This window comes from Haplochromis burtoni, unplaced genomic scaffold, assembly GCF_018398535.1.
Source record: "Haplochromis burtoni strain Fernald_Lab_line unplaced genomic scaffold, NCSU_Asbu1 Contig_3, whole genome shotgun sequence".
Lineage (NCBI taxonomy): Eukaryota > Metazoa > Chordata > Actinopteri > Cichliformes > Cichlidae > Haplochromis > Haplochromis burtoni.
Genome location: NW_024582364.1, coordinates 2,116,257 through 2,143,044, shown reverse-complemented (window position 1 = coordinate 2,143,044; position 26,788 = coordinate 2,116,257). Strand labels below are relative to the sequence as shown.

General features: G+C 41.9%; 1 protein-coding gene across 5 annotated transcripts; it reads right to left on the bottom strand.

Annotated features, from left to right (window-relative positions):
* Window positions 1-1,526: 1,526 nt before the first annotated feature.
* Window positions 1,527-25,079, bottom strand: LOC102305216 (5'-AMP-activated protein kinase subunit gamma-2). Of its 5 annotated transcripts, none has more exons than XM_042219269.1 (15): window positions 24,964-25,079; window positions 23,628-23,711; window positions 21,733-21,988; window positions 12,337-12,563; window positions 9,997-10,048; window positions 7,670-7,776; window positions 5,968-6,049; window positions 5,361-5,419; window positions 5,232-5,277; window positions 3,946-4,000; window positions 3,696-3,822; window positions 3,140-3,305; window positions 3,000-3,037; window positions 2,763-2,909; window positions 1,527-2,673 (listed from the first exon to the last, which is right to left on the bottom strand). In XM_042219269.1, exons 1-15 carry the CDS (start codon window positions 25,045-25,047, stop codon window positions 2,557-2,559), a joined length of 1,647 nt encoding a protein of 548 aa, XP_042075203.1. In that variant the 5' UTR covers window positions 25,048-25,079; the 3' UTR covers window positions 1,527-2,556. The 5 variants fall into 5 exon arrangements, with proteins under 5 accessions (XP_042075203.1, XP_042075206.1, XP_042075212.1 ...); XM_042219272.1 differs by having other exon boundaries at window positions 23,628-23,693; XM_042219278.1 differs by lacking the exons at window positions 23,628-23,711; window positions 24,964-25,079 and having other exon boundaries at window positions 18,308-21,851.
* Window positions 25,080-26,788: the final 1,709 nt, after the last annotated feature.

Below are 26,788 nucleotides of genomic sequence, written 5' to 3'. Positions count from 1 at the left end.
CATACTCATCATTGCACCCATTTTACAACATACATTTCTGTGGAGAGAAGAAAATAAAAGGCACAAATAAATATTGGGCATTGAGTAGGTCTGTATTGGCACTGGCAATTAATGGCGTCAAGTGGCCACATTGCAGGTGACGTGTGGTTTTGCTACCAGTTAACGCTCGCCTTCCTACATGACTTAAACTTGTGATGACAGCAGCATGATTGTAACTACACAACCCGAAACGCTGAATCCCAAACCCACCAGAACCCGTGTTGACGTTTCCAAACTTTCCCCAGAAAGAGACCGTAATGGAGTTTATCCGTGTTAACAAGAATCAGCCACAACATAAGAACCACCGTCCCAATACTGTTGGCAGGTCTCCGTCACACCACCAAACCTGCTGTAGTGTATTGAGAATGGAGACAGGACCCTTGGGTGTCCTGTTCTATCTGGCATCATACAATGAGGGCAAACCCCTGGTGGATCAGGTCATACCTGTGCTCCCCAGGGATGACTGATTAGATTGGGATCTGGGAAGTTTGGAAGCAGTTTACTGAAGTGTTCCTGAGAATTTTTGCCTTGGGTGTCAGAGATGGGCTGGTTCAGGTGGTTGGTGGATGGCTATAGCCCCTTTCCACTAATCTGAGGCATCTGTACGCAACTCATGAGCATCTTTGGCACTTTTCCCCCCCCCCCCTTCTAAATTTCCAGCCTGCACTGCATGGTCTCGTTAAAGGAAAGGCATGCACGACATAATGACCGCACATTTCTCATGCATCTCTGAATTGTTCGGTTTATGAGAACGCCCCAAGCAGCAATAACATGCAGAAAACTCAGATTTTTAAAAACGTTCAAACATTTTTTCTATGACCTATTCTCGTTTCTTCTAATTTAGAGTCTAATCAGTCTTGTTTTAGCAGAATCATCAAGCAAGGAATGTTATGTACCTCATAAATGTCAGAACCCAAAACACAATTAGAACATACTGGACTCAATATTTACTCCGCCCATCAGTGGTTTTAATGTTGCAGCTGATCAGTGTCTACACCCTTAACATATGCATATCTGATCAGTGTTAAAAAACAAAACAAAACAAAAAAGCAAAGAAGAAATTCAGGAGAGAAAGAAAAGAAAATCCAATCTTCAGTGCAGAAGTCCACTTCACTCAGCAGTCTAGCTCTTTGGGTTCCAAGCCTTTATTAGTGCATTGGTTTCAGGGGTATCTGGGACCTTCAGCCTGGCTCCACTCAGCCTTACACTCCCTACCTTAATGTTTCAATTTAATTATAGATTGCAAGTCAACTCCAACCTTGTGGTCTGATCAATTCTCTTGACCTTCACTAATTACGCGCTGATACATACATCTCTATCATCTTATTTCTGTGTGACGAGTATATCGCAGGTTCTTCAAGAGTTTAAGTTCTTGTACTCCATTTAAAGAGTACAGGTAGTCTGGGGAGCAGATAAGATAAAGAAGGGAAGGAAAGCGGGTGTGGAGTAGAAGTAGCACAATAGTTATGCAGTTGAACACGCAGGAAAAAGGGAAATAATAAATATTGCAGTAGAGACAGGAGCAGAGTTTAAACTTTAATCCTTATATTCTTTTTGATTTTTGGAATTAGGCTCGACACCAATGACTGGAATTTTAACAACCATTTCTGTGTAACTGCAGTTACACACCAAGGTCAATAAAAGCAGGTGTGTGAGCACAAGTTTGCCTGCTGTTACAACATCCCGCCAACTGAACTTCCTGTTTTATCAAAACAACATTTTTTATTCTCCTTAAAACTCTCCACAACTGCCCCGCTAGACTTTGTTTAGACTCAGGAAGAACCCGAAACGGCTTGAGAGACGTCAATAAGAGCTGGGTTAAAAAACAGAATTCATGAGGTGACAAAGGCCTGTGTGCTGCGTTTTCTTTCAAGTACTTTGCACCATCTCTTATCTGATGGGGTTATAATCTGAACAAACCACACACAAAAAATTAAATAATAACTGTGCAAGCATGTTAGTTTCTTTCAAGCACATCAATACTAAATGTAGAGCTTGCTGCAGGCCAAACAAGCCAAATATCAGCAAAGCAGAGCATACATAGTTCATTAAAGTGTCTGGAGGGAGCAAACATTTGGACCGCAGTGGAAAGCCCTTTGCAAAACTTAAGTACCGCACATGTACGATGAATTCCAGTGCGATACTAACGTGGACTCATCCTTGTTAACAGAGGTTCCTTTTATCCTACTTACACATTATTCCTTGTTTCTAAACAAAAGCCACTGTATACTGAAAACCACCAAACTCTCATTTACTTTTAATTTTGCTCAAGAACCGGCTGCAAGTTTTTTCGTCTATGCATTCTGTCCAAACACAAAAATCCACACAACACTGCTGCACAATGCTGCAGCCAGCAGGACAAACAGGACACCGGACAAATGGCCACCATGCCTCTTCATAGCCAGCTACAGGTGATAGCCAGCTGCAAGCCAAACAGGCATGTTTCCTACCTCTGGCAGGGTTAGAGGGCAGGTGGGGAGAGAGAGCTCAAGGTCCAGGGCAGAGGGGGAGTTGACGCTAGCAATGCTGAGCATCTATACCTGCAGGACTGAGCACCAGCGCCTGAAGGATGTCTGACAGGGAAACGATGCCCTCGATACTGGAGCGCTCATCCACCACCACCAACCGATGCACCTGGAGCAATAACGCACAGTTACAGGTGAGCTGGAAATCAGCAGTGGGGCTACGCCTGAGGAACTGAATCCAGCGTCTCTGTGTCTTACTTCAGCTTTGACTATTCTGTCCACAATGGTCTCCATCGTTTCCATTTTATGGCACTTCATAACTCCTTCGAAGTACTGAGAGCGATGTTTCAGAGCCTGGGTCACTGAAATGTCCAGATTGTTGTACGTCTTCTCAGCAGCCAAGTTCTACACACAACAACACAATCAACAAGCAACCAAACAACAGTATGCCCCAAGTATTTGATAAAGCAAAAAATGCGGTATGTTTAAACTTACAATCACATCAAACTTGGAGTAAATATCCACAACTTTGCCTGTAAGAAAAGGAACAAAAAAAAAATCTAATCAGTATAAAGTTGATTAGGTTGCGCTGATAAAAAGGTACACGATGCCAGTATTGAAGTTTGTGGTCTCACCGGAGTCATCCACCACAGGCAAAGCAGACACTCGCCGCTCCACAAAGATGTTGAGTGCTTTGATGATGGGTGTGTCTGGGTGGATGAAAGCAATGTCGTGGTATGTTCCGATGCCCAGCTCGCCAAGAGTCTGTTTCATAAAAGCTGGCTTTGGCATCTCACACATCTGAGGCACACAAACACTCGTAGTGAAGAGGCAGGAAGACGTCAAAACAATTCATCCAATTTCTTCCTTTTAAAAAGTTGACCACTAGGGGGAGCCAATTAAGTGAAAGTGAGAGAAGACTAGAGAAAGCACCTTGAAGGTCCCCAGCCTGCATAATCTTAATCAGTTTGTGCCCTGTATTGCTCTATATGTTGTTCTGATTTTTTCATGCTTAAAACAAATTTAAAAAAAAGAAAAAAAAAGGTTTGTTTCTTATTGAATCATGTATGTAGTTTAAAAGCCCATCTAAAGTTCATAATACACATTTGTACCTATATAAATTTAAAAAAAAAAATCAATAAACCACGTTGATCTTATGCATGCTAATGCAAGCTGATGGGTTGGACTCACAAAGAGCTGGAGGAACTTGAGGATCCTCTTGTGTGTGAGAATATAAAGTGCATTCCCTGTAACGGGGTCGATGACAGGCAGCCGGTGAATTTTGTTTTTGATGAGAGTGTAGACGGCGTCAAATAGGCTGCAAGCACAGCAGACGTTAGTTGCAAAAAAAACAAAAAAAAAAAACAACAAAAAACAAAAATCCTCTCACTCACAAATACGTAACGAGACATTACACATTTTATTCCTTCTGAAAACGTACCTTGCATCTGGCGATATGTTCACCAGAGGTTTGAATGTTGCTTGAAGGTAAACCTCTGCAAGGCAGGAAACAAAACAATGGTGGCTTACAATCACTTCTACACAGACAATATATGCATCCATATATTTAAAAGAAAAAACAAACAAGAATTTAATTATTTGCTCAGTGTTTTTCATACAGTCAAATGAAAAAACACCTTTCACAGGATTTTATGCAATACACCCCATAATTCACCAGCTTGTGGAACCGCCTTTAGCCTTAACAACTTGAAGTAATTATTTTCTCTATGGCTTTATCAGTCTCTCACATTGTTGGGGAGGAATTTTGGAGCACTTTCTTTTTATAACGTCGGTTTGAGTTAATTGACGTTTGTGGGTACTCGTAGCTCTTTTAACTGCCACAGCACTTCAATAAGGATGAGGGCTGCACTTTGAATCATTGCAACACCTTTATTCTTGCACTTTTTCAGACATTCTGTTGCAGATTTGCGGCTGTGTTTGGGAACACTTCCTGTTGCATGACCCAGCTTTAGCTGTTGGACCGCTGGCCTTCATGCGTGACTTCTGGCAACCCTTCCAAACAAGTAATAAGTGTTCAGTCATTTTCTAATTGTACCGTGATGAACTTTAACATGCTACTCGAGGCTCGTAGAGTTCTCAAAAACCCGAGTCTGAGTGCCTGGTTTTTGGCAGTTTCTCTGAGCACTGTGCAGTCTGACTTTGGGGACATTTTGCCAATGGGCCAATGTAGCACTGTTTTAACACACACCTGAATGGTCCAGACCAGTAAAAGCAAATCTGCTTTTACAGAGGTGATCAAAATTACTGATCACCAATTAATAAAGAGCATTTCATTATCAGCACCCAGCTGCTACTCTTAATTCCTGTGTACACAGTAAGGGTGTACTTAGTTTTTCCACATGACTGCACAGAGTCCTGTGAAAACCTTTGCATTCACATGACTGCATGTTATTCTTTCTAGTGGAAAGTTTGACATCATTTGTCTTATCCATTAAGGAATCATTTGGTCTAACGGGGTTTCATTTTTATTATCAGCGTGTCATTGGATACAAACAAGTACAAATAGTTTGGGGTCAGGTGGAATTTTCTCATGTATCACACTGACGTTTCTTTTTTAATCCTTTCTACACTCCCAAACAGACAAACAGCATTCCTTCAGCCTCAGTCCAAGTCAGGTATTTATTCATTTTCACACTTTTCTTTTTTTTGGTAAAAATGAAAGAAACCCTTACAATATCCATGCACCACAGGAGAACAAGCACTTACCTCTCCACGTCTCGAGCTTATGTTCCTCTAGTTCATAAATTTGCACCTGAAAGAGAACCAAAAGAAAACTGTACGTCTTAGTGGAACGAGGGGTAAATCTCACACGCCTTAGCTGTGACCTGCACCTACCATCGGTGACTTATAGTATCTGTGTAGTATGATGATGAAATCTGTGATTGTCAGCATTCCTGCAATGAAAACAGGCATTAAAATTTTTTTTTTTTTTTTTTAAATCACATTGAAATAATGAATAACAACACAGAGCCAAGCCTGCGTGCAGCTGGGTAGAGACAGCGCTTATAAGGGCGTGGTCTAAACAGTACACCACAGCTTTATTCTCACACTGACTCTGCATTCATTATTCATCACAAGTCGTTTCAATAAAGCACAGCAAATCCAATTCACCTCTGCTCTGCCTTTTGACACCACTGTAGTGACAGAAGTTTACAGAGATGTTTTTCTCATTTTCTTTTTCTCATCTAAATTCTTAATACAGGATTTCTTCTGCATTTTATAGCTTATTATACAACTCTATTACAAGAACTTAAACTCTTGAACTTATACTCACACAGTAAAATGTGTAAAAGTCGAATACAGACCACAATTGACTGCATCTTTGATGGGGAAGCTTTTTAAATGTCAAAAAAAAAAAAACCAAATAAAAATAGCAGGTCCTTCAATAAACTGTGTTTTATTTAGTGAACAATAAGAAAAAGGTATTTGTCAAGTTTCTTACCCACAAAGCTTTGCTTCTCTGTGTCCCATAGTGGAGCAGCCCGCACACCGTTGGCTACCAAGGCAAAAAAGGCTTTCTTAACCTGCCAAAGAAACATTGAATTGATTGCAGGTGGTGACTGTTCTGTTTATTATTCTGTGAACTCTTAGGAGTTAACGCCTATCATAAACCGATACACCTTTACCGGCTATTTAATTAGTTACACCTTCATAGTACTGGGTTGGATCTGCTGGAAACATTGCTCAGTAATTTTGTCAGCTGCACATCTACGATGTAAATCTCTTGTTCCACCACATCTCAAAGGTGCTCGGCTTGACTGAAATATGGTGACTGTAGAGGCTAATTGAGTGCAGTGAACGTGTTTCTTGAACAATCAAGTTCAAGATACAAGTTTTGAGATAATTTGAGTTTTGTGACATGATGCTGGAAGCAGGTAATAGAAGATGGTACACTGTGGTCATAAAGATGACCATAAAGATGGACATGGTCAGCAATAATAATCAGGTACTCTGTGTTGTTTAAGCACTCAATTGTTACTGAGGGGCTTAAAGTGTGCCAAGAAAATGTCTCCAGACCATTACACCACAGCAGCCTGAACTTCATCTTGTTTACGCCACACTTTGATACTAGAATTGTAATTTTGCAGCAGAAAATAAGGCTCATCAGACCAGACAACATTTTTCCCCATCATCTACTGTCCAGTTTTTGGTGATCCCACACAAATTTTAGCCTCTGTTCTTATCCAACAGGCACCTGGTGTGGCATTCTGCTTCAAGGTTCAACCCGTGGTGCTCAGAGATGCTTTTCTTACATTTTACGTAGCGAGTGGTTATTTTTGTTACCTTCTCTATCAACTTAAAGCAGTCTGCCCATTTTCCTCTGACCTGACATGAATAAGCCATTTTGACCCAGAGAACTGCTTCTCATTGGATATTTTCTTTTTTTCCAGACCAGTCTCTGTAAACTCTAGAGACAGTTGTGTAGGAAAATTCCAGGAGATCAGCTTCTGAAATACTCAGACCAGTTCATCTGTCACCAACCACCATGTCACCTTCAGAGTCATTAAAGTCATCTGTCTTCCCCTTTCTGATGCATAACTTCAACAGGTCACCTTGATCATGTCTATATACCTAAACGCACTGAGATGCTGGCATATGATTGAGTGATTAGATATTTGCATTAATAGTTGAACAGGTGTACCTAATGAAGTGTATAGGTTTTCTTTTAGGTCTTGTAGTGTTTTTTTTGTCAAAACCACAACATTTTAATATGTCATGAAGAGCTATCCATGTATTTCACAGACTAGATTAAATACATGAAAATTAATCCTGAATTGCAGTCTTATTGTCATGTTAAGTAGAACAGTACTCAAAATCTCTTGTGTAGTGTACCTCTCAATGACATTAGTTTTCCTTGGTTTTAGATAAGGATTATTAACCCATTGCCTTAGTGCATTTAGTAGTTAAACATCTACGCATCAAAGACTTTCGAGGATTAGTGTTTAACAGCTTTATGACAGTTTGATCAGCCACTTCCCAGAAACTGCTGAGAGGTAAAATACTTCAGCTTAGTTTATTGAACATTAACTTAGCCTGAGTGCCTGCTTCGGTTTTTAAACCAAACAACAACAACAACAACAACAACAAAAAGTCATTACAGCTTTGTCTGCAGTCAAAAGGACAGAGCATATTATTGTGCTTACTTGGAGTGCTGTGTCAAACACAACCAACTTGGAGCTTGTGGGGACGATGTCATAGCACTTGTGGGATTTCATAAAGCGCATGTAAATATCACTCTCGGGTTCAGCAGCTGCGAAACAAAACAAAAAATAAATAAAACCAGTGTGAAAACGCTTGCAGACCAGTGTCATTCTATCAAAAAAGCAAAGCAAGCTGTGCTCATTTAGTAAAATCTAAAAATTGGCATCATTTAAAACATAGTAAAGTGAAAGCAATCTCTCCTTTCATCTCAAAACAACATTCTGTCATAAAGCTGCTCACGTGCCAGTTTACATCCATCCTTTACATTAGCGCCATCTTGTGGCCACAATTGTCTCTGGAAACAGGCGCAACTCCGCTTACATCTGGTTTCACTGAAAACCGTTGCGTCTAGATTTCATAGTTATTTCGTGTCCTGTTAAAAATGGACTGAGCTTGTCAAGCTCGGAGACCAACAGCTTCTTCTAGTTGTCTGCACTTGCACATTGTGGATAAATCTCAGGCAAGCTGGCTCTGCATAGGGTGCTGTATTTTGTGTAGAAACAGAGCTAGCAACCCCAAGTAAACGGTTTCTCTGATTCATCAGCGTAATACAAGTTTTCTCTTACTAACCAACAGGGTCAACATGTGTAATCTAGAGGAGGTCAAAGTGTTATGTAAAATAGTCTTTAATAACTCATTTAGCACCTTATTAAAGAAAGTCCTGATAATGGAGACCAAACGTCAGCTCTTACAATGTCTGGTTTTACAAAGCAAAGAGAAGTGGTGCAGATACCACCACCACCTTCAGTATAATATCAGTTATGGGGGGGGAAACCAAATAAAGTTTAACCAGATATTTAGCTAAGACATCACCTTCATTTTTTTTTTAAATATATATTTAATGTACTCTGCAACAGACTGCTGACCTGTTCAGAGTGCATCCTTTATTTTGTCCTACGTCACTTGGGAGAGTCTTCAGACTCTGAACTCAATACCAGGAGGCATGTCTGTGTTTCTGAACCAGTTATTTCAAGATATGTGGTCCTACAGTACAGCTACATTACAAACATGTGATTCTACAGACTATAAGTTACTTTGTGTTCAAATTAATCTACAGTATTTAAAATATCCATATAACACTCACGGGGAACTTTTTCTGCAGAACAATTTTTTTTTTAATTTTTAATCACAATTTGCCAGTGATATTTTATTTGTAATGAGGGGCTTTCATTGGGTTTTAGAGCTAACGGTTTTAAAACCTCCTCCAGCACTGTCAGCTAATAGTAAATATTTAGAAGATAACTACAGAAGTAATATTTTAATTTCCGTACACCGCGGTTTGAGAGGAAGGGGGAAATCTCACAGGGAGTATAAAACGAGAGCTTGGAAACAACACCACACACACTAACCATTACGGGACTGAACCACTTACAGCCACTTTAGTGCTCCATCTTAGAGATAATTACGCTTTAAACATAGAAGTACACAAACAGTGGGAAAACATGGGCAGGAAAGTACTCCAGGAGATAACATCCTTGCAACATGTTGCCGTGACAGAAAATTCACAGATGGGTTCAAGTAAAAGCTCATAAGTGATTTAATGCATCGTGTAAAATCGTGGAAATTATTTCAGTTGCTTAAGGTCAATTTAAACGTCTTTATTTTATTTTAAGTTGGTTTAGGAGCTTTCATTAACATTTCGATAAATATTCGTTTTATATTTCAAGGAGATGACATAGCACACCAATTAAAACTCTCCCCCTCCCCTACATGCTGTGAAGAGTGTGTGTGTGTGTGTGTGTGTCTCCTTTGATTACCCCAATACATTGGCACCCAGCAGTCTGTATTGGTTATAATATGGTCTCTTGGGCAAATGTATGCGCATTGATTCGTCAACCCTGCCGCAACACTCAGCATTTATAACAGTGATGACAAGGAGACGGGAGGCAAATAACGCAAACACACACACACACACACGTTTTGAGAGCACACCGGTAGAAAGCAGTCTGTGGGGGCAATCAGCAGGGTGATACTGACACAATTCGGATGAATAGCTGGCCCTCTGTGAAGAGGTCTACACACGCGCCGCACACTGCGAACAGGGGGGGCAGGGTTTTTTTTTTTTTGTTTGTTTTTTAACGTGGTACATTCACCTGAATCTGGCAAGACGTCTTGATCATCTTCACCCTCATTATACCGAGCTAGGACTAATTGAGGTGAAGATAGCGCGCGCGCGCGCGAACACACACACACACACACACACACACACACACACACACACAGGAAAAGATGAGCACTAGATCAGCAAATATTGCAATTGGTAACTTACCATCATCGTCTAGATCAAGTTTCTCCAGCATGCCTTCGAATAAACTGTAGACCTAGGAGAGAGCAAAGGCACAAGTTCGCCGTGAAGAGCGCAGCAAGTCCCCACAGCACATACACAAAAACTTTGCTGTAAATTGTGAGAGCGCAGCAGCGACGCCGACTTTTTCCCCAGCGGCCCCAGGAGACTGTGATCGCACCGAACGCGGTGCGCAAAACAACCAAAACTACTAAACCGCAACGTGCGACCCTGTCGCTGTACCGATTACGTAAACCTACAACAGGTCCGCTAAATATACGCAGGTAACGCGATAAGAACCCTCGCGCGGAGGAGGTACAACTTTAGCGGCACAATATTAGACTTCTCACACACGCACACACCCCCTTAAAAACTCGCAGTGGAACAGTCCTGATCCATTTGCTGCAGCGGAGGAAACCAACGCTGCTCATACAGCCACTGCACAGACGCGTGAGCAGTAATCCAGCTGCAACGAATCGGCCCAATTCATTGTTAAAGCCTCAATCTGCTAAACTCACCACAATAACAGTCGCTGGCACGAAGAGTGTGGGGGGGAGTCGGCGGGGGTACAGATAGAAAGCAGGAAGCACCGTGCGCTCAGGACACACCCCTCCGTGCAGCGCAACCTGGGTGCTTCGCCATATAAGGAAATCCCTTGTGTTGCTTAGCAGCAAGAAGCTGGGGATTCCTTTGTCACATCCACAGAGATAATTTCTTCAGACATAACGAGACACATGGCTGAACTAAAGCAACTCTTTGGGGTCCTTGTAGTAGGAGCCCGAGAATATGGCATGCAGATTGTGCTGACTCCCTCTCCCTGACAGCACAGTGCAGTAGCCAGCCGAAAATATGCTGTGTCATGCTGAGATATTTGCATACTCAAAGTGCGCTTGTTGATACCCGATTTCCCCTGGCTCCTAATTTGCAAGCACATATTCACAAGAAGCCACTGCAGCACAACAGGAGCGCATCCGCATGCCTACTCGTGGATGTTCAACAGCCCCCACCCCCTTCCCCCCTGGTGTTGCCCTGCAACGGTGACACAGCGCTTCTCTTGTCCAAAAAAAAAAAAAAAAAAAAAAAAGAAGAAAAGAACTACCCCTGCACTTTCATAAATCTCTGGTTGCGGCATCGCAGTAGGCACCGCTTTTGGGTTAAAGGAGAACTACGGGGAAGCAGACAAGCACGGATCTATGAATTTAATCACTTCTGGCCAAAATGTAAACTGCAACAACTTCAGTTTATTTTCCAAGTCTCCCTTAAGATATGACAGAGGAAGCGCAGAGGAGCTGACCCGCACCGGCTCATCGCCCTCCAACCACAATCGTGTGTCCCTGGGTGTTAATATCAACCGTATACAACACTGGTGATGAAATATTGATTTACCATCGTTGGCTAGAATCCACAATCACTCAAAGTAGACGGGTCTTCGGATAATTATTCATTAAAGCAGCACAGTGAGCGATGGAGTAATTCCTCTCTAGCTCAAAGAAATCTGGTATAAAATCCAGACACAGGCTGTCAGAATCCAAATAAACCTTCAGTGAAAAGTCTTGTGACAAAGACTGAACTTGTTCTCAGCTGTTTTTCCGGTTACAGTCAATTATGCAGCGGCTTAGCTGACACTGAAAGCTGTTTGAGTTATGGCTTAAATGTCAAGACAATGTTTACACCCTCTCCTCTGCAGCTAGAGCAGCTCAGAGCTTATGGTACAAACAAAGTCCTGCTGACGCAAGAGCAAGGCTTGAGGAAAAGCGAACCTGAATTAAAAGGATTTGCATCTCTGCCTTCTGTACACCACTTTGCAGATAAACTCATGACTCTGAGTAAACAAAGCACATGACTCATAGATGGGAGACATGCAAGCCACTGTTATTCAGGCACAAAGGGAAAAAAATAGTTATCAGCTTCCCATGGAGTCTTTTTTTGTTGCCAACACTGAACCGGTGCAAAAATTAGTTTACCTGCAAGGAAGGAGGATATGGCTCAGTAGCCTTGTTGTTGACCTAAACACACATATTTCATGCAGTTAATTCCTGATCCCTGAGACAATTCAGTCAATGCCTGTGAACTTGTAGCGCTCTCTCCAAAAACTTCCACCTTGCATAGTTATAGCATCATTGATCTGTATCTGGAGTTTTGAGATGCTGTACATGAAGTCTGGCTTATGTTTTGTTTATTTTGGTGCAGGAATGTGCAGCAAACCATCTGAAAGACTCACTCTAACTTCCACTCTTTTAAGAGTTAAAGCTCACAGGCATTGGCTGAATTGCCCTGGGTCAAAGATAAATTCTTAAAATAGATTTTTTATCTTTTTTGACTCACTTGTTGTGAGGTAGAATAAGGTGGCACGGGGCTCGATGAAGGGATTGGGGGTTTAGCAGAAGGAAGGCTGAGGCGCTGTCCTGTGTCGGGAGGTGTGGAAAGGGAACGAGAGCGAGAGCTTTGCTCCGGGCGTTCAGGGCTGGGGCCGCTCTGCTGGGCCTCCTGGGTGAACACTGGTTGGCTGGATGCCTGGGTTGGGGTGTGGGGTGGTGTAGAGAGTCCAGAGGCTGAAGAGAGATACAGAGTCCAAAATAGATATCACAGCTTATCTCTTGTTTCTCTGGATGTCAATCCATACCGCACTTTCAGCAACACCGAGACGCAGCGCTGATTGACGTCTATGATAAGCATTGCTGCTGGAGAAGGAGGTGCTACAGTGGTGGCTGCTGCAGATGCCGTCAACGCTGTCATAGGCAATAAACGGAGGAGCAAAAGCGATCTGAACTAGGAGATTTCCATGAGCTGAGAAATAACACAGATACTGAGATAAAGCTTTAGTGGCCCTGTTTTGTTTTTTTTACACAGGGATACACAGCACTAGAAAATCAACATTTCAAAGACAGCTGTAAAATCGACTTCAGTAATGAAATTAGCAACATATTCAAGCTTTAATAGACAAGTGGGAGCATGTTGAAGATTAAAGAAAAATATGACACTGATTCAACTGCAAATCTTCAAGTTTATGCCTGAAAAGCAGCAATGACATCAAATAAAGAGTAACTGAACTAGAAAAGCTTAAAAGAGTTTCTGCACCCGCTGGGTGGCATGGTGGAGCAGTAGTCTCCATGTTCTCCCTGTGCATACACGTCCTCCAAATAATCAAACTTCTTCCCACAGGCCAAAGACTCTATATAGGCCATGGATGCGAGGAAGCTGAAGCGCTGAAAGTATGAATATATGGTTTAATATGACTGGTAGCCTAAAGCACTTTGAGTGGTCACTAAGACTAGAAAAGCACAATTTAAATACCAGTTGATCTAATGTGGGTCACAGTGGGGAAAAAAAAGAAAACACTATTCATCATTGTAAATATTATAACCATAAAACATTTAAATTGTATGGTTAGCACTGTTGCCTCATAATAGGAAGGTCCTGGGTTCAAATCCATCATCTGTGTGGAGTTTGTACATTCTTTGTCTTCACCCACAGTCCAAAGACATGCACTTAGTGGGGTTTGTCCGTGTGTGTACAACCTGTCCAGGGTGTACCCCACCTCTGATTGCTGAGGTAGGCTGCAGATCCCATCCCAAGTCCCTGAATTAGAAGAAAATGGATGGTACTAAGATAGAAATGCCTGAATTATCCATTTACAAACAAACAAAAGACCACGGTGGTGTTTGTGGGTTTCACTTCTTCCGTCGTGTTAGACGTCCTCTCGGGACTGTGTGGGATGTAATTACAGTCTAGCTGAAGTCTAATTAGCAAGAAGTGGAAACACCTGTGCGGGTGCATAAAGTCTTTTGTTTTTGTTAGTCCATCTGAAACTCAGCCTGGTTAGTGTCTTGGTATTTGGTGTTAACATTTCCCCGTCCTCACTTTAAGTCAGACACACTCCAGGTCTGCTGTGCTGAGAGGGAATCAGGCTTGAATCCTGAGTCCAAAAGCTGAGCTCCTGTTACTCATCTTTGGATTGGAAACTCATTAACGCTGAATTTGATGCATGTCGTTATAATTAAATGTGAATGTCTGAAACTAATCAGATTAAAACACAAGCAGAAGTAGAATAAAAATGGATTTGAAAGCTATTTAATGCTATTTTAATACGATTTTTGTTCACGTACACTGAAAATGTAATTTTCTTTACTCCTATGTTTACGCCACACTTTAAATATAAATGATACTGACTCATAAGTCATAGACTTTCATGAGGTATATTCAAGTTCATTAATTAAGTGGCTGTGTCTCTATAACCACCGAATCTAAACTGTAATTAAACCTGTGACATGTTCTTCAACATGACTGCAGAGACCTGACAGCTGCTGACTTCTGCATCTACTAATGGGGAAAAAAATCCTTTGAAGGCAACACCCAGCTCGACTTAGCTGAGCAGATCGACACTCACCAGCCACTTCATTAGGCACACTTGTTCAGCTGCTCGTTAATGCAAATATCTAATCAGTCAATCACACAGCAGCAACTCTGTCCATTTAGGCACGTAGACATGGCCAAACAGACCTGCTAAAGTTCAAACCAAGCATCAGAATGGGGAAGAAAAGTGATTTAAGTTACTTTTAACGTGGCGTGGTTGCTGCTGGTATGAGTATTTAAGAAAGTGCTGATCTACTGGGATTTTCCCACACATCCATCTCCAGAGTTTACAACGAATGGCCAGAAAAATGGAAAACAGCAGTTCTATGGTCATCCCTTTACAGCTATAGTGTACCCATCTTCTGAAGACTGCTTCTATCAGGATAACGCACCATGTCACAAAGCTCAGATCATCTTAAACTGTTTTCTTGAACATGACAATGAGTTCACTGTACTCAAATGGCCTCCACAGTCACCAGATCTCAATCTGATAAAGCACCTTCGGGATGCAGTGGAATGACAGGACCAACTCGGTGGCGCTATCACGTTAATATGAACCAAAATATTTTCTTGGATTAGTTTTGAAGACAAAAAAAAAAAAAGAGGGCCAGCTTAGTATTTGCGTGATGTACCTAATAAAGTGTCAGGAGTGTAACTGGAGAAAAGAAGGTCTTTCTTTTGTTCTTTGTGTCCCTCGAGCATAACCACGCCGATTACAACATAAGCAGCCACATTAAACATAACTCCACTGTGAGAGTCAGCTGTCCGTGACGCAACTCCTCCCGGTGAAGTGTCAGATTGTAGGTGTGTGTCACATGACAGCCACCACACACGCTTTTCACATCAGGCGCCCACGATCTTACGCAGGGTAACATGCGACACTCACGCTGCACTGGCCTCATCCCAGTGACATATTTCTGAGGCCAGACAATGAGTGACATGGATGATGTGGAGCAAACGGTTCAGATTACAAGGCCTACAGCACGGGACGTCCAGAACGGTTATTACTGACAGTCGGTTTCAAGCAAGCATCAGCATTAGTCAGTATTTATATTTAAATATTCCTAGGAAATAAAGCATGACCACTGTAAACTTAGTAAGCTGTATTCCCAAATGAGTCAGCTTTAAAGTCTGTGTATTGGCGTCGGTGTGGATTTTGTTACTTTACCTGTTAAAAAAACAAAACAGTAATTACATGCCTCATAATCAAAAACTAATACTGGTAATGATTAACTCAAGTTATAAGATATCTTTTCTTAAAGGAGGCTCAGTGTTTCAAGCAAACATTTTTGCTCGGCCTGTCCAAGCGCACTCCACACTATCTCTTGACATTTAGTTGGCGTGGCCTCTCTGGTGTGCCCTGCTTCCGCTGTGTAGCCTTCTTATTTTAGCCACGCTGTTGTGGCACATTCCACAGGAGCAGATAACAGCGGGGTTGGGAGCCTTCTCTTTAGCCCAGTTAATAAGGGGCAGCTAGCCCAAACCCAGGAAACAGGAAATGGATGCCTTGCTGCAAGCAGTCCATCTAACAGGTTTTTTTTTATATTACATCTAAAAGGGAAAATCTATGTGTGCAGGGAGATAAAAGCAGCAGTAATTTATCATCTCTCTTTAACCTGATAATGAAAGTGCCAATTCCTTATCACAGTAACACCCTAATTTGTTGATTAGTGTATTTTCAAGCACAAATACCAAACAGGATTTCGTTCCAGCATCTGAATTATGCGAATATGCTCTTTGTTTGTTTTATATCATAATAAATTTAACAGTTTTGGGTTTGCAAGTCAGACGAAAAAGAGAAATGCAAAGCCATATTCTTGTGATTTATAAAATTTTTCACTATTTTCTGATTTTTAACCTCTTGTCAGCCTGTCAACTCAGTTATCAGACTAACTGATAGAGAGTTCAGTTCTTGAAGAACAGTTTTATTCCAAAAAACAACATGGCTCTGCAGCCTTTAGACAAGTAAAAGTATAAGGTGTAGCTTGTAGAGATGGTAGGGATTTGCAGTCATGACACCAATCACCCATGAGGGTTTAAATAATTTTCTAGGAACGAGAAGAATTTGACAATTGGGGTCTTCGATAGGTTAGCAAAATCTCAAGTGTACTACTGACAGTAGAAACTCGTGTACACAGCATTACCGAGTAGCAAACTGGTATCTAATTGGCTCTGACAAGAATTTTTACACGCAGGTGTCTACCTCCTTAAGGGTGCGGTGACTAATATAAGTGACATGGTTTACGCAGTGTAGATGCTCGGCGTCAAAGGACCTATGGGTCAGGCTGAGGCCCACAGTGCCCACAGTGAACTTCATACAGCCACATATGGACATGAGTCATTACGACAGAGGACTCTGCTCCTCTCGTCTACTCAGCCGAGGTCAGACTGGCTCTAAATCAGGAGCTGTGAAGTTTGCGATAAAGCGCCACTTGAACACCACAAAAATGACCCTCAGTGCTTTACTAACACGAACTAAACACATCACAAAAACTGCATTACATCTCCAATGGTGATCTGGTATTTTCGTTTGGCATCTCTATTACTTCTCGTTTTCCACGGCTTGCGTTCAATCGTGAAAACCTGAATGATGTACATAAATGTAAATGATTCACCCACATGTAAGGAGATGTGTTAAACGATTCAGCTCGGTGTGTTCTGATTATCTCTGCTTAAGGTTTAAGCTGAAATACTTCCTGACTATTTTAATGAAACACTCCAAATGGAGCAGCTACTCTGAGCTCCCTTTGGAAATGGGACAGAAATAAGGACAATGAAGCGATGCTACATCAGGCTGAGTGCCTATAAATTGCTTCGTTATGACATAATGACAGGATCACAATAAAATAAATACATATAACTTTTGCATTTTCATCTTAAAGCAGACTTCCTTATTATTTAAAGTTTTTTCTCCTCTTTAATCTGTACACAGATTTTGGCAGTGAGCACAAAAGACCCACCGAGCTGCTGATGTAATCTTCTGTTTTGCAGTGTAGCCAATGAGAACCAAGCTGGTTTAAAGGGAAGATGAACAGAGGTAGTGAATGAAACCGAGAGACTTCACATTGCTAGCTAAAGGGAAATAAGACACGTTTTAAACACTAAGTTTTGCAGACATACTTTAGTAGAGTTCATGGAACTGGACATGAGTATAAAGGGTCTCCTTTAAGACATGAAACAACTAAAACACACACCTTAATCGCTAAATTAGCAAAGACAGACAGTGTGAATCAAGCACAATGCAGTACGTACATGTATATGAATTTAGCCAAGCGATCACTAAGTGCTGACTCCACGTCAGACCCTCCTGCATAACTTTAGCACCACTGACCTGTGTCCAGTTATTTAGCACGAATGCATGGTATGCTTTTGTGAAACCAGAGATCAGCCATGAAACCAGCCACTAAGAGAAGCTCTAATGGCCACATGAAATGACACTTAATAACCACACATACATATATAGACTAAGAAAAAAAGAAAGCTGCTCTTATTTAATATAATTTGCTATGACGAGAATAACCTGAACGGTCAATGTTAAGTATATTTATTGAGACATTTATTCATGCATTTAAAGTTGTAAGTTGATAGCATGGACAAAATCCATGAAAAAGGAATTTATACAACATTTTAGGGCAAAGCTACCCAGGAGCCAATATTCTGAGGTAATGAGCTCTGTTTGTCCAGCACTGATTTACCATTTTAGCCTGACAATGAGGTTAAACTACTACTTTCATATCACATCACCCTGCTGATAGCCATATTTATACACAGGAGCACTCTTTACTGCAGTATCTCATTTATGAGGTTATGGGTTTGGGTTTTGGGCTGTTGGCCAGCAAAAATCCTAATGGTTCTTTTTCACTATTTTCTGACTTTAAATTACTAAATAATAAGCAAATTAAATGTTAGAGGAAATTGTTTTGAATGTCTTTCTACACATTACCAGACAGGTAGGACGCCTCGGACTGATGCCTCCCGCCTAGCCCATCTTGCTCCTTCCGTTTCTTGCTTCTCCTCAAGCTGCCAAACCTCTTCATGGAACACAGTGGGTGGTGGGCTCTAAGCTAAATTTGACCATGACCATCCGCATCACAAAAAGAGCCCCATAAACTGCCCCAGGTAAGAGTCACTCCATTTGCTAGATAAACAAAATCGTAAAGGTTAAACAAAAAAAAAAAAAAATCCAGCCGCCTGTGTTTAAAGGTGTCTTTTAGGGAGGAGTTGGTCCTCTGGAAGCTGGATGCCTTCAGTGAGAGGGTAAAAAATATAACTATGCGAGAAAAACAAACCTCAGCTGTTCTGTCAAGTTCCACATTGCATTTGTTTTTTTGGAGGTACCTCTCTAGTTCTGAACAGAAACAGACAATCACAGCGGGTGCTGAGTACAAGCTACTCTACAAACCACAGAGCCAGCAGCAAGCAGGTCTAACACTCGATAGAAGAGAGTAGAAAAGCTGTGAATTCCACCGAGCCTCAGCAAAGAAATGTTCCCATTTGCGAGTGATGCAAATTGCAAGTGTGGCCAGACTTCAGCGCATTTCCCCCTGCTCTCAGGAGTGTCAGTGCTGTGACTTGTCAGGTGCAGCTGTGGGTGATGTTACTTTAATATAGCACTGGTGTCAGCAGCCTGTAAAAGGAGGCCAGTCTGGAAAGGAAACCCCACCGATTGGCTCAAGCTGCACATCTCCCCGCCTCCTGTCTGCCACTGCCCTCCCTCTGCTCGCAGAGTAAATTCAGCACAGGAACATCTGTTTCACTCCGTCTTAACACAATGTAACAGAGAGTGGGGATAACGCAACATCAAGGTTCCCTTGCATAAACGTCTCCTTCATTTAAAATTCTTCTAAATCTGCAGTTCGACATCACCAAAGAGCTGGAGGATACGCACCACTGGCATTTGTGGAGGCAGTTGTAATTTTCGGGTGCCTGACATTTAAGATTGCTGAGGCCTGCCCCCATCAGATGACAGCAGGGGGACATCCCATGTTCTGTCAGCTGATCAGAAAGCTTCCATTCAATACCCTCTCCTACCCTTAACAGATGGCCGCCTCTTTGCTGCCCACATTAGCTGAAGCATGCCCAGCACAGATCTCAATTAACATGTTATGCAAGTGTTCCAATCTGCTCAGTGGGTCAATGGCTGATATGAATTTCAGATATCAGTGATTATCACCTAACAGCCACTGAATAAAGCCACTAAAGCTGTCATTCCACTGAGAAACCGAGAGAAAATCACTCATTTCAATCCAGTTTGAAGCTAGTTAAGTGTGAAAGCCATAAAGCACTTAAAGTCCTTTGATCTCATCTGTGACTTTATAAAGTCACTGTGCCCTTGTAAGGCCTGCATTTTATGAATTTAGAAACTCCCTACTTCCTTTATTTACCGACAACAAGCAGCCCACAGTAGCAACAGAGAGAGTGAGAGGGGTGGAAAAAAAAAACCTCTGCATGGCTGTGTGAGGAGCTCCTGAGAGTCTGGTCACTTCCAGATAAGGTTATGAAAGCGCTACACTTGCCTTGAGCAGCGAGAGACTGACAATGTCCAGGCGACGTGAAAACACATATTTAGACCAGCGGGGAAAGAGGAAGCATTCTAGTCATATTTGCAGCAAGTGCACCTAAACATGAAAACCTGGATCCTGATGAATGATATATGTAAATGATCGAGACCACACAAACGTCTGCAAAAATACTCGTTTCCTTGCAAATATGTTAATAAAAGAGGTGACCACAAAGGTTCATTAGAACTAGTTTGAAAGTCAAATCAAGACAAACTAGGCCTTCAGTGCACCCTTGTGGCAAAACTGGGGTTACTACAAAAACATCTGACTCAAAAAAAAAAAGTGAACAGATCAAGTGCCCACTCAGTGACTTTATATTTAGTTATAAATACTCTGTCGCTATTAGTCACCAATAATCTAAAGCCACATCATTAGTGAGCAGGAAGCGTGCTTTGCCTCAGACCACATCTTACACTACTAATCACCAGCAACTGGGATGGGAGGGATGGAGCAGCTGGGGTGTGTTTTGGTCCCCGTTACTATCCATAACAATCTCCAGAGGAAACGGAGCACACTGGCTTTTACAGTCTGGGCTCTAACAGAGCTATTCCAGCAGCTCTGCCAAACTGACCCTTTGCGAGGAAACAGAGAAGAATGGGTACTTGCACAAGCCAAAAAATCAATGACTCATCCTTTTAGCTGTTTGATGCTTGCTTCCAGCAGGGCTGTTTCCATGTAGGCAGGGTGGGTTTTTTGTTGGTTTTTTTAATTTATGTAATGACCAACTACCAAAAAAAATGGAGACACGAGAGCTGAAGACGTGCCAGTTAAATCTGGTCTTCATAAAATGAGACCTTGTTCTGCCCAGTCTCATTTCTACTAATTTGTGCATACCAGTATTACCATTATGCAGCTCGTGAGTTTTTTAATGCGCGTACTGTGGCTGGACTCCAAACTCCAAGGATGCCGAGCTTGAAACCTAATAACAAACTGCCTGCACGGCTTAATGCTGGTGGGGGGGGAGAGAGAGATGATAACTTAATTCTGATAATAAACAAAGCCAACCATTTCCTTTTCCTAGAGAAAGTTGTTAACATCTGAGAGGAGATTATGAAGAATGTCTGTCTGCGCTCAAGCGACGGCCATCTGTCTGACAAAACTCGTGACCTTGTTGGCTGCAGAGCGGCACAAAACAAAGAAGTTACTTTTTCTCTTTCTACTCAGAGAAAACCAAAAACTCCACTTCCTTATTGCTACAAAATATGGAAGCTGATAAAAGGAGATACAGGGAGAGGTAGTGGGAGTGGTTCGGTGAATGAGTGTCTAATTTATACAGGTGTTTTTCTTTTTAAATTTCTTGTTATTTTGGTTTATTTCTTATTTATCTATAGGAGAGAGACTAGATCTGCAATTGTGAGAATTAAAGGTTCTCTGAAACCAGTCGGGTATCAAAAGGAGCGCACTGTTTTGTGTGCCGTTCTCTGGTGTGACAAAATAAATATTGTTCTCTGCACCTCACCTGATTGAACTTTGTCCTGAGGTGAACCGACATTGTCAGATATCTGATATCTGAACTGATGAACTGAAAATGCAGACGCCTTGGTTCCTGTGTGGGGGCTTTACCTCATCTACGTACAGCAGGAAAACCAAATAATCTTTGAAATGACAGTTTCATCTATTGTGTCTTACTTCCTTTACAAGCGTCTTCCTCTTAGAACTCTGCTTTAAAAGAGGACTTCAAATATTTGCACAAGTTTTTTGCATGCATGCTTAAAACTATTAAAACAAAGATTCCAACAATGGATTCATGAACACTGCAGTGCAACAAGCAGGTTGCAGGCAGTGCAGTGTTTGCATTTCTACTTACCTCTCCTGGTTCTGGAAAAGAGTTTGATGCTCGAAGAGGGAGAACCGGACGACCGGAAGATACCGCTGAAGCTCAGTCGACGAGGGGACTTAGGGGAGTTCTGATGGGAGGGATAAGGGAAGATACTTTTGGGAGAACTTGAATTTGGCTTTGATTGAACTGGAGCAGACTGGGGACACGGAGGCAGTGTGGTGACGTCCGGGCTCTTGGCAGAACCTCCTTTGATGGGGCTGGCTGAACGAATGAGTCGCTCTCCCTGAGAGATAATAAGAAAGCAGATTTATTTATTTATGCACATTTGCAATTGCACGGTTTACGTTTAAGCGTGTAGCCACTGTTATGAGAGACAGCAAGTGCAGTGCAAAGCAAGGGGCTGTACTGAAAAAAGCAAAAGTAGTGAAGAGATTTATTGTGAAATGACAGCTGCTGATTGCACTTCTTTGGTCACTTCTCCTTTTTTAAAAAAAAACAAAACAAGTTTTGTATAGTTGGTCGCTTTGTGACAGTTAATGGTGTCTCTTAAAGAGCAGTATGAGAAGTTTCATATGCAAGGTGCAATAAGGCACATGTGCAATCACACTACAGTTGTGGTAAAAGACACTATAAAGACTAAAAATACTGATCAGTACACATTCTAACAACCAGGAAAAAAAAACAAGTGATGCATGAGCGCATAGATATTTGTTTTTCTACAAAGAACTGTGCCTTATCGTGCAAAACCTGTCTTTCTGTTATGTTGCCATGGTATGCAGTTCGGAGGAGCGCCACGTGATATGACAAATCAGTAAGGACACCATAACATCCACTATCAGACGATCAGCACTCCTTTTACTTAAAACTGCGGTAATAATATTTTTCAGTTGGGCCTTCTGTGTTTATGAGTGTGCCTTTGCAAGGTCGATATCGTGTAAACAGATGGAGAAATCCTTCTCTCTTTGCTGTGCCCATACCAAAACAAAACACGAGAGATGGCAGCCAATCTAGCTGGAGACAGAGAGGGCCTCCTCCCACCGCTGACGGCTGCCTGCTCTGGATGTGCCAACAACAAATCTTTTAACCGTTTGTGGGCTCACCATACAGTGAAGCTTTTGATTATGCAGGGATCTCCGGCTCAGGGGCTGTTATTACTGAAAACAGTTAAATGCAACAGGGGTGTTGCAGTAACAGTCTGTGGAGAATAATTACTCCCACCAAAACAGATAAACTGCATGTTGTGGAGAGAAAAAGAAAATAAACACCGGGGTCTAATGGGACATAAAAAAGATGTCTGATATTAATACTAGAACTCAAAAAGAAGAAGAAATCAAGAAGAAGCTCCGTTTTGCCGTATGCTAAGGGCTGGTCCTGCTCCACAAACACATTTTTATTCAAACCAATCCCCTAACTATCTGAGAGCACACACCCATCTTTGTTGTTTGCCAACAAATCTCACCCTTTCATTGTGCAAGAGCCTGTTAAGGCAAGTGAACCAGCTATCAGGGTTTAGCGTGGATACAGATCTGCTCCTACAAAACACAAGGCGATGCAGGTTTTTACCTGCACCACGCAAATATTACTGAGATAATATGCATCTTGGCTGATATGAGGTAACAGTGGATGGTTAGTTGGTTCCTATTCAAATCAACTGGAGGAGACAGTAGGAAGAGACTGCTTTCTTTTAGAAAAATCAATTTCCTGTATGTGCTGGTGCTATGCCTGGACACTGTGGGAGTAATGTTACTGTAAGCCAGTGCGGGTTGGCAGAATTGGAGAGGATGACCTTGTCTAATATTTTGCTCTTGCAAATTCACATTTAATGAGCAGATAGATGCATGGCAAGAAAAGCAAGCTCAGGAAAACAAAAAGAACAGTTGGCAGGTGAATGAATCATTTCACAAAAATCTTTCAAAATGTACCGTATGGGCTCCGCTTTTGGTTGAGCCACTCGTCTCCACTTGAGGGGCATTAAACGCCCCGAAATCCTGCACATAAAGAGAGATCTGAGAATCAGGGATAAAGCAAACTTCACCCGGAAACACAACAGAAACATAAAACTGACACTTTATGTCCTTTTGTCCGCTTTTACGTGAAAATAGGTTAACCTCACCTGCTTTTGACTCTTAGCCTGACATTCAAAAAGAAGGTAAACATGTGTTGCCACTGCGGAAACTTCTGCAGGACAATGAAAGGCAAAACTCTTCTTCCCCATACTGTGGGCTGGTTTTGACATTACACTTCAGGCCGATGATGCCATGCATGTTGCTGCAGAAAGGCAGTTTTAACTGCACAGACGTAACTAGGCGAGTTTGCAGAGCTGTACTGTTATTTTATTTTTTATGCAGCTGTAATAGACTTTCCACCATGATTTTTTTAGAATGGGGAAGTTCACATAGCGATGGAAAGCTCCAACATCTAACACTTGAGCATTAACCACAGAAACAGAGCTGCATTCATAAGGTTTACGCCACACTGGGAAGGTTTTTCCAGCCTATAAAGCTGAAATTTTGCACTTGTCCATTTGTTATTCTTGAGCAAATTATGCAGCAGACTGGATCTGATAGTGGATCCATGCAAAAACAAATGCTACCAGGAGAGAAGCAGTTGTCAGGACAGAGTGACCAAAATTTTTTTGAAACATGAGGTACAATAAAGCTATAAAGCCTCCCGCAATAACAACTAGGCTTTGTGGAGCTTGTGCAGAAAATGATTACACAATTGCAAATAGTTATTACCCAGTTTAATAAACAGAGAAAACTGTAAATCAGGGCCGTATTAGATCAGCAGTGTCATCGCCTGTTTTTGTGCCAGAGTAGACCGAATAATGTTGGGTTTGCATTAGAAAAACAGGATCTCACCAGGGACTCTGTGTTGGGATTTTTCTTTCCCCACAATTATTATTAGCATAATAACAAATTTTTGTAAACATGATATGTAAACAATAGTTGCAGCCCTAACATGGGAGGTGGCTACAATCACAATAAAGGTAGAACTGCTGCACATGCTCAATGCAACGAGGCAAAACACGTTTCTGAGTGTTTATAGGGAGCGTTTACATGCCATTGGGACAGATTAACCGAGTCCTGACTCAGAGACAACTGTCAGTCACGCACGCTCTTATGCGTCGCGTGCGCTCGCAGACTGCGATGCACCGAAATCGGCTAAAGCCCACTCAAAGTTACAGCCTTTTACCCCACCCACCCCACCATAGAGTCTCAGTAAGAAGCCAAATTATTTGATACTTCACCGACTTACTGGCATGTTAATCCGCAGACTTCTCCTCTTCTTTGGTATTTTCTTTGAGCTCCCCTTGCTGGACTCCATCACCGTGCTTCCCATGTTTTGTTTTGGGGGGTTTTTTCCCCGCAAAACCCCAAAAACCTAAAAAAAAAAAAAAAAAAAAAACAACAAAAAAAGGGAACGGGAAAAAAAAAAACTGCTGTATCGCTTCTGCACACCGTCTACAGCCGCCTCCACCTTCCCTTTAGCCTCGACAACACTGAGGAGCTGCCTCATCCACCAGGAAGTAGGTTTGGCCGTAAAAAAAAAAGAAGAGAGGCAGGGCACACACATGTTCACAAAAAATTAGAAGGCGTGCAACAGCGAGGACTGCTTACAGGTGTTATGTCACACTGTATTTAACCCCACCCTCCCCAGAAGAGGAAACTGAGACCTCCCGCGGTCCTTTTCGCCTCGGTATTAAATCTACAGAGAAAAGAAACGCCTCCGCCGTTTCATTTCTGAGGATAAGTGCGGTAAAAACTATACTTCCTGTAGCTTCTTTGGTCGCACAGCCCCGGAAGCTGCTGTCCGTGAATTTGTAAATCTCAAGGCACTGTTCGGTTTTCTGAAGCGTTGTTCTTTCACACTTCTTCGAGAAAAAGGCAACAGCAACAAAAACAAACCCCTAACAAACACATTTTAAAGGGAACAACATGTTTGACACAGCAGCGCGCGGAGCTGACTTGTGCAGATGTTTCACCGACAGATGTCAGTGCCACTCTGATTCTGGCTGGATATGAATGAAAAGCTTAAAAACAACAACAACAACAACAACAATAATTAGTGCGAATAAAATGGAGGAATCGTGACCGGTACTTTATACCGCCTGCATCTTACAGCGTGTTTATCTTACTCTTTCCGTGTTTCTTTCAAAGTTAAATGCAGGCCTGACAGCTGTGTGGTAACCTCCACAGCTGCAGGGATTTAAAAATATATATATCAACATGCTTCTCTGTCCTTAAACGGAGTTAAAAACATTTGTTTGATTTTGTAGTAGCTCTGTGCTTGAAGTTCATACTTTAATAAACCGTTGCTACTATTTTCACGTGCATCTCAAGGGTGTCAAACATAAGGCCCTGGGGACAGAATCGCCCCGGTAAAGACTTCCATCGGGTCCACTGGTGAGTTCTGTAAAATGTGGAGAGACAATTTTGTGAATTTTAGCTGTATTTTCTGAAGTTTTTTCAGCTTCTGCTATTGATAAACACCTCCCCCGCAGGTATTTACACTAAACCAAACTAATTAAGTAATAAATAAACAATTAAATGACCAACAAGTTCCTGGTTTGTCTTTTTACCCCTCTATCTACTATAGAAATGTCATTTCCTTTCCCAAGGGGTCCACAGTAAAAATAAATAAACTTTCTGGGCAGCAAGCTACCAGAACTGTTTTTTTTTTCTTATATAAAGATATCTCAGGGATTAAATGTGTTGTTACAGGGTTTTGGTTTTTTTTACACTGACAAGTTCTAAGTGTAAATGCACTGCATTGAGGTTATTTATAAGTTAGGATCATTTTGGTGATTTGCAGCAGTTGCTCAGTCACTGATCCCCGAGTCCCCTACTGTACACTCTGTACACACATGACTGTGTTAGTACCCACCCAGACAACACAGTCATCAAGTTTGCAGATGATACCACCGTGGTAGGGCTCATCTCGGGGGGAGATAAGACGGCATACAGAGCTGAAGTTCAGAGGATGTCAGATTGGTGTGTAGACAACAACCTGGACCTCAATACCAACAAGACAAAAGAACTGGTAGTTGACTTCAGAAGGAGGAAGTCCGAGCTGCAGCCTG

Coding starts and splice junctions, on each gene's coding strand:
- LOC102305216 (XM_042219269.1), bottom strand. CDS start 25,047: ATGGGAAGCACGGTGATGGAGTCCAGCAAGGGGAGCTCAAAGAAAATA. Junction 7,777..9,996: donor ACTTGATCTAGACGATGATG/GTAAGTTACCAA, acceptor TTTGTTTCGCAG/CTGCTGAACCCGAGAGTGAT. Junction 6,050..7,669: donor TGTTTGACACAGCACTCCAA/GTAAGCACAATA, acceptor TTTCTTTGGCAG/GTTAAGAAAGCCTTTTTTGC.